Raw genomic sequence first — 12,277 nt, forward strand, 5'->3', positions numbered from 1 at the left:
CACTATAAATGCAACCTCCATTAGACTCCAGTGTGTCATCGATGTGATCCGCAGGAGAAGACGTGACGTTACCTTCAGCTTGCTGTTTACAAGAGTAAATATGGATGCTACATTTTAGCATGTCGATTCTGAAGTTGTTGCAATCAGAGTCAATTAAAAAATAATCTGAGACCCCTGTTTAGTTCAGTGTTTATATTTTAATCTGCCTCTGGTCGGATGCACTGGTGCAGCATGTTTAGTTCAAAGTAAGATTTAAACTGCATGGCTTGAGGTTGGTATCGTTATTATTCAATCGATCCACTCACCCCCACCTCACTGAAGTAAAAGTCAGATAAAATAAAACCCGAGCGTTCAGACAAACATCAGATATGTATCTGATTTAATACCAGGTTCTAAGTAAAAGAAATGTGTTTTTATAAACATTGCGTAGTATTTGAGTTGTAACTCAGTAAGTACTCTGTGGTGGTGAGTACCCAAACTGAAATACTCGTACTCCGTTTTAGAAAAACCGGTATCGGGACACCCTTATTAATTTTGTACTCTTGCCTGCAGTGAGAAGACGGTAAATGTGCACCGTCTTTTTCTGTCCATCTCTCCAGACTCGAGCCATGGCCTGGACACAGTCACAGCAGAATTAATTAATAACACAGACAGGGCACCATCTGGTGGATATGAAGGTGTTTACACACGAATGCAGCAGAAAGACGATTGAATGATTCAGATTCTTAAAATGCTTGTTTTTATGAAAGTGTGTTGACAAGATAAATGGGTTAAAAGATAGTTTTCATTTTTCCTAACAGTGTAAGAGAGTCTCACCTGAATGTCGTTGGCAGGGTTCCAGTCGATGTCGTACAGCACCAGGTGGGAAGCGCCGATCAGATTAAGTCCTACCCCGCCCGCCTTGGAGCTCAGCAGGAACACAAAGTTCTGAGAATAGGGGCTGTTAAAAGTGTCGACCAGACGCTGTCGCTGGCTGGTGGGGGTGTGGCCGTCTAACCGACAGAAGGTGTAGCCCATGTGTACGCACAGGTCCTGTAGCAGGTCCAGCGTCTGAGTGTAGTTTGACACTAGGACAACCCTGCAGGTGTGCAGATCACAAGCTGAGATCCTCAGAAAACAGATAAAACTACACTTATATCTGATAGTAACACATACAGTACCTGTCTGAAGGGCTGAGGTGTCTGATGGCGCTCAGCAGGTCTGAAAGAACCATCAGTTTTCCAGAGTCCTCGCTGCTGAATTCTGCTGAAGAATAGGATTCTGGGAAGAGATCCGTGAGGCCCTCGTATAAAGAACTCTCCACAGATCCGCGGTCTGTTCTCTCCTGTAAACAAGATTCAGCCAAATCTAAAAACATGCACAGAAACACTAGACTGCATTATACAGCTACTCGCTATGGGTAGGGTTGGGCAGTATTGATCTTTTTCATACTGCTATATTATTCAATTCAATTCAGTTTATTTACAAAGCACCAAATCACAATAACTGTTGTTTCAGGGCACTGTACACAAAAAACAATAAATCTAAAGAAGTCATAGATGGTCTGTGGTGTGTTGAGTAATTAATACTCAACAAGAAATGTAGCTTGACATTCAGTTGACATTCCAGATTGAGGCGTGGGGAAAAAAAACTCCTCTTCTCTTCTGATGAGAAAAGCAGGAGTTGCAGAATCCAAGTACGTCTTTTTAGGGTTTTAAGTTTCAAAATAATCTGACTCGTACCACGCTTGTATCTGCGCTGCTGCATCCTTTTAGCCAGTCTTTATGGCGATTACATTTGCAGTTATTTCCTCCTCTGCAGCAAGGAGCTCGCGGGTCTCGAGTAAAAAAAAGACCTAAAGTTTAAATCCGAATGAAGTCCACCTCTGGTGGTTCGACTTAAGAAACCCATGGCTAGGTGGTCCCCGAAGCTGTTTGTCAGCGCTACACCGGCCCACCTTTTCAGGAGTCGGTGAGTTACGTTTCTGTCACTACCTTGCATGATGGTTAAGAGGTGTGACAATTTGTTTTCTGAATGGTCCAATGTGGTCAGAACACGTCAGTAACGTTATGTGGTGTATTTTGAAAGAGTCTAGAATGATGATGTCTCAGTTTTCATAGCAGCCTTGTAGAAATTTGACGCATCACCCCTCGCTGATCAGTTTACAGTCATAATTTTTAAATACACGTTGTGGTACCAAGGTATACCACAATCCCGTCATACCAACCAAGCCTATTCAAGGAAACATATGATGCTTCATTTTCACATTTAAATCATTCAGTTGGGTTAGGGTTAGGGTTAAAGTGAAACTGCAATGCTTTGGTCTAAATTCCTTGAAACTCCACAACAAAATGTATTAACAGGTAAAAAAGTGGATTTTGCATGATGTCCTCTTTAAAGATGTAAGTTTCTCTGTCAACATCACCTTGACACTGATGTGAAGCAAACCAGGATGGTTACAGAGCTTCTTCAGTGCAGTGATGCAGGCCAGGTGCATGTTGGTTTGACTGTAGCCCTGAAGACATGCCCTGAAGACGCGGTGGCTGAGGAGGTGCTTGTACAGCTGGTGCTGCAGAGGGGACAGCTCGCAGAACAAGGTCCAGTCCAGACGGGGCGGCAGGTAGCTGTTAATGATCTCCTGCGTCCGCCTCAGGATGAACATGCCGGTGAGACGGGAGAGTTCTGCCGCTCTCTCTTCTCCCAAAACTCTCTCCTCCTTTAAGTAGGAGATATGAGATACAAAACTGTTTCTGTGATAGAAGGGAAGAAAAATAAATGACTATAAAGCATTACCTCTGTGCAGGATGGCTGCCTGGAGCGCAGAATTGGTTCCTCGTACACTTTTCTATAAGCAGTCGAGGAGCCGAGAATCCCTGGGTTAACAAACTCTATAATAGCGTAGAACTCCTGCAGGTCGTTTTGCACTGGCGTCCCTTAAAATAATAAACAAGACTAATCATTATTTGTTTTCTTCAGAAAGACCTGAAAAGGTTTGTTTTGTTCTGCCACAGACAGGTATGCACCTGAGAGAATGACTCTGCGGCTACAGCTGAGGCTGCTGAGAGCAGAAGAAGTTTTAATACTGCTGTTCTTCAATCTGTGACCCTCGTCGCAAATTATGAGACCAAACTCCACTTTCTGTATCTGAAAGTCAAATAAAATGTTTGGTTTGTGACACTCTCAGCTTCTGCAACACGAGAGGTGAGCACACCATACCTGCTCCAGGCAGCGCAGCAGCATCTCATAGCTGATCACGAGCACATTGTGTAGAGGAGACAACACAAACTGCTCTATTCTGTGATCCTGATCAAACACACAAAGCATGTTCAACACAAGTAAAAAAAAAAGTTGTCACCATTTAAACCCGTTGCAAACAATTTGAAGCACAAATTATTACATTGTGTCATATTTTGTGAAAAGCTGTTTTTTTAGGTTTATGATTGTTTCTTTTTATGTACAAGATAAATGAATGTCGTCTTTTCTCCAAACCTGATCCACGGTAAAAATGTTGATCCTCTCACGTCCCAGCCACTTGGTGAACTCAGCTTTCCAGTTCTGCACGAGGCTGCCAGGTGTAACCACGAGGATGCGTTTTGTCACTGGCTTCCCGCCGTAAGGCCCCTGTTTGAGCAACATCCAGGACAATGCCACGCTCTGGAGAGTCTTTCCCAGACCCATCTCATCAGCCAGGATTGCACCGCAGCGTCCCACAGCTCTGAAGGACAAACACATCAACGTTAATTTTAGGGCTCAAATTAAAGGTGGCGGTACATTTTACATAGTTTAGGATTTTTACACAGAGTTTGACAACAGATGCTAGAGGAAAAGCGCTTTTACCTCATGCCCATGACACACTCGTAGAGGAAGAGGATGCCTTCTCTTTGGTGAGGTCGTAGGTGTGTGGACAGGTGTGGATCAACCACAACATCAACCACAGGGAGCCCTGATTTATTATGAAGCCACTGGTGATTGGAAGAGGGGCGAGGCATCACTAGTGCACCTAAAAAAATGTACCAGTTTAACAGAAGAAAAAACAACTCTAAGAAGTAACTAGACTTTGCATTTCCTGTGAAAATGTTTAAAAGCAAAACTGTTGATGTGAGTTCAATTTGAACAGCTGACTTTTGCTTCTGAAAGTAGGACAACAAGAAAATAAGTGAAAAATCAGTAAAAAAAAAAAAAGGCAAAATGTATTGAAAAAGCTGAACATAACAGAAATGCAGCTAAAAAATAGGAACGACATGGATTTAGCAGACAGATGATGAAAAGGACAGTAAGAAAAAGGCTCCCATTAGCAGGAAAATTTAAGTACAAAAAAGTTGCAATTTATGAAAAAAATAGCTTTAAAAGCTTTCTTGTCCCCCCAAACCCGTCCTGAGCCTGAAGGTTTCTTAATGTAAAAAGAGAGTAACCAATGTGCTGCTCAGGATGAGAAACTGTGATGGGAATGATTCAGCACAATCTGCTGGCTTCCTTAGACTGATTGCTGTCTTTTGTACAGAGAACTGAGACAACATTTGTTGTGACTTGGTGCAATATAAATAAACTGAATTGAACTGAAAAAGCTAAAACAAGCTATAGCTAAAAATGCTAAAATTAGCACAACAAAACAAGGAGCATGTTTGCTACTCCTTAAACAGTAAGTTGAAATTAGCACAAAAAGTTGAAATTGGTAGAAGATAAAATTAGCTTAAAGCAGCTGAAATGGCAGAAAGAAAAGCCAAAATTAACCAAAAAGAAACAAAGGCTAAAGAAGGCTGATATTTGCACAAAGAAGCCAAAATAGCATGTTTGTTTTAAGCTGGAAGAAGCTGAAATCATCACAAAAGTTGAAGTTAGTAGAAAATAGTGAAATGTTTTAAATCAGCTAAAAGGTAGCATAAAACATAATAAACAGTTTCAGATAACATAAAAAGCAGAAAGAAGAATAAAAAGGTTGAAACTGGTAAAAAAAAAAGATAGCCAAAAAAATATAAAATTAGCAAAAAAAAGGAAGATGAAGAAGGCTGAAATTAGTACAAAGAAGCAAAAAAGTGCAGTAAAGATTTATAAACATTTTGAAGGGTTTTAAGAACATTGACAACATCTCCATTAATTTTTTATAAGAAAAAGTGGCCAATAAAGCTAAATAGCTGAAAAAGTATAAGTTGCTGAAATACCAACAGTCATAGCACACATAGCATAAGTGAGCTGAACGTTTTGAAATATGAATTGTTGAAATAGCACAAAAATTGTGGAAAGAGTTAAGTAAAACGTACAGAAGAAAAATGGATCATCTCAAAAAGCATCCTGGTTGGGATTACAAACCTGGAGCTAGTGGGTTGTGAAGAGGACTGTACACTTGCTCTTTTTCTGCTTTAGTGTCTGGACGCCCTGCTCCGCCCACCATCGTAGGTGGGCAGAAAGGTTTGGAAGCCGAGCGATGTGAGGGAGGCGGAGCAGGCTTCGTGTTGGACTCTACTGAATCTGTTTGGACCTCCTGGAAACATCGACCTTTGGCAAAGTCCTCAGCAGAAATGATTCCCATCACCTCCACCTCTTTCCCTCCGATCATCAGAGTTTCTCCTTCAGATAGTGAGGCCAGCTCTGACACTTTGTAGCCACTGCCTGCAACACAAACCTGTTAGTGTAAATGCAGATTTTATATGAATAAAAACACGAGTTAAAATTATTTTTGTACCAATTTCAGACGTATACTGTGCAGATACAGCATTTCTGTTACACAGATGTGTTTAACTTTGCAGTACATTTTTTATCCATCTAATTCAAACTATTTCTCTGTCACATAAAGCTGCCACAAGCTTTTGAACACTAAAGATTGGGTTGTTTAGGCCTCACCCTTTCCAATATCCTTCCCTTCCATGTCTTTAAGTACAACTGAGCGTCCTCTTGTGACCAGCACTGCATCCCCCTCCCAGCGCTTGTGTTTCTTCTTACTGGCCTTACACCATACCACACTGAAGTAACACACTCCATCCTGTGCGCCTCCAGAGACTCCTTCTGACCCGGCAGAGGGCTGAGGGGTTCGAGGAGATTCAGGATCCCACTGAGGACTTTTATTTTCTCCTGACAAGGACATCAGATCAAATGAAAACAGTGAAAAATCCAAACAAAATAATCTGCTGGTTAAAAAAGCCACCAGCAGAGGGCACTGCTGCATCAAGTCTTCGCTGTGAGAGAAGCGAACATGAATCCAAACATTTGGAGAAGACAGCAAACTTCAACAATGATTTCATCCATAACATCCCTCCTTTAACAAGAAGCAATGAAAACAACAGGACGAATTTGTTATCAAAATCCATTCTTTTAATAATAAATAGATAAACATGAAGACGAATGAAACACACTAACAGGAGTTGTATACAAAAACATTACAACACATTCGTGACAAGCTCACATTAAACAGCATTAATAATAGAAAAAAATTCAAATCAATAACCATTTTCCCTTTTTTTGTTCAAGCAAACAGAGAAATTTTCTGACTTTCACATTTTACTCATCTTAAAAGGAGACATATGCTTTCAAATCCTTTTTCCAAATTTGAATCATTCAGTGGGGTCTATATAAAGTGAAACTGAAATGTAGTCCATTCTAGTTTGATAGTTTACACCTATATAGTGGCGCAGAACGTTTATTTACAAATTAAAATGTGAACAATGGAAGACTTGTCCATCCAACTTTAAATGTTGGAGCCAGAGTCTGACCCAGAGCCAGAGGAGAATGAGGATCATCAATATGTAGTTTGTAAGTCCAGACCTTATTTAGAAATTCCATTAAAAATTCTGTGACAGAATAGTTCAGAAAACTACAAAGTGAATTTAACGTGTTGAAAAAATTTACATCTCAAACACAAGATAAATATATCTACGCAGCACCGGGAGAAACTAAATTGGACTTTTCTGCACTACTAAAAACTCCAAAGTACACAACAAATTGCATGGATAAAAAGTGGATTTTTGCAGGATATGTCTCCTTTAACAGATGTTAGCGACACATTAAGGCTTAGGATAGTTCTGCTACAATCCTAGTGTAACAGAGAATTTTTAGAGACAGCTTTCTTTACATTTACTTTGAGAGTGTTGGTGTTCAAGTCCAAACGATTTAGCTTGTTACATTTATTACATCTTAATTCAGATATCAAATGGGTGTTTTTAAACTAATACGATCTGGCCAATATGTTCCAACATGTCTAAATATGAATGCAGCAAATGCTCCATCATAACAAAACAGCATATTCATGTATGAGGCACTATGTTTGAAATCTGCTCTTAAAACATAAGGAGTCTAAAGCTTCTTTAAAATATAATTAAAATCCTCAAACATTTTTTTAAACAGTGGTGACATACTGTACGGTTTGTGTGTCTTTTTATTATAGAGGAACCGACAGCCCATGTCTGAGCCGGGCAGCTTTTAACTTCTCCACTTTGATCTTTGTTCTCAGAAGTTCCTCCTCCAGCTCCTGCTTCCTCTTCAGACCCTCCCTCTTCTCCTCCAAGTACAGGGCGACCTTCCTGTGATTGGCTAGCACCAGCTCGTGCTCCTCTTTAAGCAGATGCAGAGGACGCAGCCTGTCTGGATCGTGATGGGAGTAGAAGTCGTTCGGATAAAAGTCGTGGCGCAGCGGCAGCGGCGAGGCAGAGAGGGGGATGTTAATGGAGGAAGGAGCGGGAGACAAGGAGGCTTCATATTCGTGGGTACTACCCAGGTCCTGCTCCTCCTCTTGTTCCTCCTGGAGCCCATCCAGCACCTGCTCTGTGTGGGCGGGAACAATGGGGAGATCTGGTGGTGGTTTCACATCGTCTTTGGGGTCCAGCTGGACCACCTCGTGAGCGATACTTGGGACACCTGCTGAGTAATCCTGAAGTACAGCCAGAGAGGAGCTGCTTCCCGGGTTCTCAATAGGAGAGCTGTGTTTGTTATATATCAACCTAAATATGGAAAAAATAAAAAAATAAGAAAACTTAAGCAGTAATATATATATATAAAGCATTTCTTTACACAGATTAATTAGAACTGATAATGCACATTAAAGAAATCAATCTAAAGATTAAGACATAGTGGGATTTATTATTGTGAAATTAAAAAAAAAACACCAAATATTCACAGATAACTTGATGTTTGTTTTTTGTATTCACATTTCTCCACGTCTGACAGGTCTCACATGGCTCAGACTGTTTTCTGCACACACTCTCCCAAATAAATGTTGAATTTTTACAAAAACAAAAAACAGAGATTCACGTAAAACTGAATTAGTACTATCAATCTAAAAACTAAATTCAGAAGCAAAATATAATGTGTTTTTTTTCTAATTGGTGATGCTAAAAGTAAGTATTTAATGAATGAGCTTGTGTGTCTCCGGTGTGCACAGAAACGTGTCTGTAAGGAACAGTGTACCTGCGCAGTGCCTGGTCCTTGTCGTGGTTGGGCACGTGGTGGAACAGGTGAGGGATCATCTCCATAATCCTCCTGGTAGGCTCCGAGATGCTCCCTCTGTACTCTGGCTGGGCGTGTCTCCTCTGCATCACTTCCTGCTTGGCTGACTCCTTCAGCCTCTTATAGAGGGTCCTGAGGCCCTGAGCGGTCCGGTGGGGCCTGTCCCCTCCCAAGGCATTGTACTGCTCGGCCACCGTGTCCCAGCACTTGTTCTTGTCCACGATGACAGCGTGCTTGTTGGTGTGCTCCTCCAGGATGCGGATGTGAGGGCGGACGAGCTTCAACAGGTCTAGCTTCTCGGAGAGGGTGAAGTTGGAGGAGCGAGCTTTGCCCACCATGCTGGACAGGAACACAGAGCTGGATGCCATCTTTACAGCACAGTAGACCCTCAAAGTCCCAATCAGGCCTCAAGCTGTCACCCCTTCTGGACCCTCTCTCAGGAGTGGCTCCTCACTTTGCTCAACTGTCTTTTTTTTCTTCTTTTTTATCCCTTCTGCTCTTCTTTTAATCTATGAGACACAAAGGCCCCACTCAAACAAAGTTCTAATTTACCCTTAATTCTTCTTCTTCAGCTCAGTCATAAACTATGAACTAACAAGTGCATGGACTCACACTCTGGTTTCTCTCACAGCTACGATGCACAACAGAAAAACTGGCTGTGCTGCACACAATAAGAATCAGGCTTAACTAGGCCAGCCTCGTTTAGGCCCCCGCCTACCGCGGACGGCTTTGGATGAATTCCTCTCAGCTTTAGGCTGACGTAGCTAAGCCGCTTAAGTCCAGCCCGACCTACTTACAGCTCGGTCTCTCTAAACCCCAAACCAGGCACAGCAACAGCCACAATGTCTCTGCCTTAAATAAAATGACAGCAGCTGGGGGGCCGTGCTTTCCAGAGAGAGGAGAGGGGGGGAAATGTTTTAAAACGCTGCATTCAGGGCGACAAAATGGAGAAGAATCGGGGTTCTTATTTTCCTGAATAGACTGAGAAGAAACAGTGCAGGTTTAACTAAATGAGCGGGGGGAGGGGTCAGAGAGCACTGCGCATGCCCGGAAGCCAGCGATTCTATTTTACTCGCACATTTCTGTAGAAGGCAGTCGCGTTTAAATCTAAAATCTGCGCAGGTTTATCTGACCGAGGAGCTCGTTTTTAGCGGCGCGAGGCTCATTAAACCGAGCTTTAGCTCTATACACGTGCTGCTATAGACTCAGAGACGGGAGTCTAGTCGCGCGCAGTATACAGCAAAGAAGGGGGGACATTAGGCACACATCACCTTTATTTATACAGGTAAAATAATCGAGGGGTCATTCTCAGAGATTTCTTTCAAGGAAACATACGGGATTGTACTTGCAGACAATCCAGGTCAAACTGCAATTAAATAAAAATACTGAATAAAAAAAGCGAAACACTTAACAGGTTCAGGTTTTCACAGCTGACTTAAAAATCATTTAACCTGCTTCAAACCAGTGATTCTGTACAAACTTAGCACAAAAAGTAAGGAATTGTGCGTCTGGTAGATTATTTCTTTGTTGTAACAATACTTATTGGCAATAAATCTTATACCGATAGAAAGCCTGTTAATTTCCATTTTAAATGGTGTCACATTTGTAAGGAATGGTGTACAGACAAAAGCTCACTTTTTTATTTAAAACACCCCAATGTGATATAAATCCTATGTGCTATTTCTGTGATGCAATGTGTGGCTTCCAAAAATTGTATAATTTGTGGTCTTTGGTTGTGAGCTTATGTCAGAGACTTGTATTTGAGCTGAGTATGCGAGTTGCACTCATGAAAATTTTGCCAAATATTTTCTGCCAAACTACCTTTTTCCCCCCATATATGCATTAGGTTTATTGCAGGGAAACATTGTTACAACAAAGAAATAATCTACCAAACATAAATTTCCTTACTTTTTGAGATAAGTATAGTTATTTTGACAAACAACAACAAACTTGAGTACTACTTTAAATTTACCAGAAATGGTACTTTCAGCAGTTTTCCAGCCCCAATGTTTGAAATAAGGCTGTAACATTTCTTCAGCAGGATGACACAGATCAGGGATATTCCTAGACTTAAAGCTGTACCCGGGTACAGCACAGAGTAACAAGTCACTTCATGAACAGAGCGGTAACCACAGTTGCTCTGCTCCCCCTTAAATTGTGGCATTTAGCTGGTAGTGTTCTGATCAAACAATTGGTAGAGTACATTTTCAGGCCTTTTCTTGGTGTGAACCTCAGATGACAATTGCACTTGCATGTTTTTGACTCTAAAATTATAAATCAGTCAAACTAACTACTTAATTTTAACAGATTAAAATAGTCAGCTGTGAATAGAAACCCACCTTTTCCACAATGTGAAGTGGCAGCAGATCTTTAGTAACACAAAATGCCACAAGCTCACGCACAAGCTTGATAGTCATACAAAATACATCACGTGGCAATAATACCAATGATTACAAAGAGGCAAATATTAATTGTTGACAGTTTTTCCAACAGTTAATTACACCCTGCAAGTACCTCCATACGTACGACATCATTACCCTGTATGTACCTCATATGTATTTGTAATTACACTGTAAATATCCCCACAGATACCTTCTAAATGTGCTATAATTGCCCTTTATGCACCCTATAAGTTCCCTTTAAATACAACTAATTACTTTGCGATTACTTTGTATCATGTACCCATGCAAGTACCCTTTCAGTATTCTGTCATTACATGTACGTATTTCTTTAAGTACCCTGTATGTACCACTGTAAGTACTCTATGTCACTATTTTACTATTCCTTTCAAGACCATGCTGGGTCTCCATCCCAAACACATTTAAATAAAAACCTGTGATATCCTCACAGAATACTGTACATCTTTATGCTGGCATTATAATTTGTTGCTTTTTAAATTTACATACAAGTTTCTGAAATATGACTAATACACTTTACATTTATGCTGGAGCACTTTATATTTATACTGGGACTCATGCCTCAGTATAAATGGGTCTAATAACACTGATGATGTAGTTGAGCTGCCTGTGTGAACCCTGTTTTTTAACAGACTCAGTCAGCAATAAATATAAATACACATTTTAATCATTTCAGTACCAGAATCAGCACAAAGAAACTTTGCTTATGCAACTTTAGACTGACAGTGAAGTCGTTCTGCACTGGAAAATTCACACTTTAACAAATGTGAGGCAGATTTCTGTAAGTGAAGAAAGTCATTTTGCGCATCTTTGAGAGATTAGATTTTAAGAGGTTAAAACATGATGTATTAACATAGTCAAAAAGAGCTTAACAGGTGGCAGCATCAACTTTTATCACTTTAAATAAAAAAGTTTATTTTTGTAAAATAAAGCATCAGTTTGAATGTAATTTTTTAAGTTGTTCAATGTGGGACTTAAAAAGGAGATTTTCATCAATAAAAATACTAAGATATTTGTAAGAAGGCACAAAGGGCAGCTTTCAAACTTAAACTGATTGGATTTGAATCTGGATCTAAACTTGATTTATGATTTAAACTTGAAAAGTGCCCTGAGGTTACTTTTATTGTGAACTGATTGTTGAGCACAAACTTATCTTCACTTCATTGGAATATTTTGTAGACACACACACTGATGCATATTAAACATTTCAGGAAAACTTAGCTGGAACTTATTAACAACATAAAACACAAATTTAAACACAACAGATACTGGAAGTAAAGTTAGTAAATACATCAATGAAATATGTAGAATACAAAAGAAAAAAAAACCTATTCACCAAATTTCATACTATAAGTGATTGCAGGATTCTCTAGAACAGTGGTTCCCAAACTTTTTATCTTCTGACCCACAAAATATCCATGGCAAAAACTTGTGACCCCAAATATTAC

At 40.2% G+C, this 12,277-nt stretch overlaps 2 protein-coding genes across 2 annotated transcripts in view; both read right to left on the bottom strand.

The window, feature by feature from the left end:
- Window positions 1–12,277, bottom strand: part of rad54b (RAD54 homolog B) — a 16,522-nt gene that overhangs the window by 2,101 nt on the left and 2,144 nt on the right. The window contains exons 4-14 of the mRNA XM_014015630.1: window positions 5,818–6,045; window positions 5,287–5,586; window positions 3,817–3,979; window positions 3,469–3,694; window positions 3,196–3,282; window positions 3,003–3,123; window positions 2,773–2,912; window positions 2,405–2,695; window positions 1,161–1,324; window positions 817–1,078; window positions 547–613 (exon numbers count right to left, since the gene is read on the bottom strand). Coding sequence (XP_013871084.1) covers window positions 547–613; window positions 817–1,078; window positions 1,161–1,324; window positions 2,405–2,695; window positions 2,773–2,912; window positions 3,003–3,123; window positions 3,196–3,282; window positions 3,469–3,694; window positions 3,817–3,979; window positions 5,287–5,586; window positions 5,818–6,045 — 2,049 coding nt within the window. The remainder of the gene's footprint in view (window positions 1–546; window positions 614–816; window positions 1,079–1,160; window positions 1,325–2,404; window positions 2,696–2,772; window positions 2,913–3,002; window positions 3,124–3,195; window positions 3,283–3,468; window positions 3,695–3,816; window positions 3,980–5,286; window positions 5,587–5,817; window positions 6,046–12,277) is intronic.
- On the bottom strand, window positions 5,979–9,955 carry LOC106522576 (fibrinogen silencer-binding protein). Its single transcript, XM_014015632.1, has 2 exons — window positions 8,374–9,955; window positions 5,979–7,907 (listed from the first exon to the last, which is right to left on the bottom strand). The coding sequence occupies exons 1-2, from the start codon at window positions 8,778–8,780 to the stop codon at window positions 7,349–7,351; spliced, it is 966 nt and encodes a 321-aa protein (XP_013871086.1). The 5' UTR covers window positions 8,781–9,955; the 3' UTR covers window positions 5,979–7,348.

The sequence above is a fragment of the Austrofundulus limnaeus genome, unplaced genomic scaffold, assembly GCF_001266775.1.
Source record: "Austrofundulus limnaeus strain Quisiro unplaced genomic scaffold, Austrofundulus_limnaeus-1.0 Scaffold132, whole genome shotgun sequence".
In the NCBI taxonomy this organism is placed as follows: Eukaryota; Metazoa; Chordata; class Actinopteri; order Cyprinodontiformes; family Rivulidae; genus Austrofundulus; species Austrofundulus limnaeus.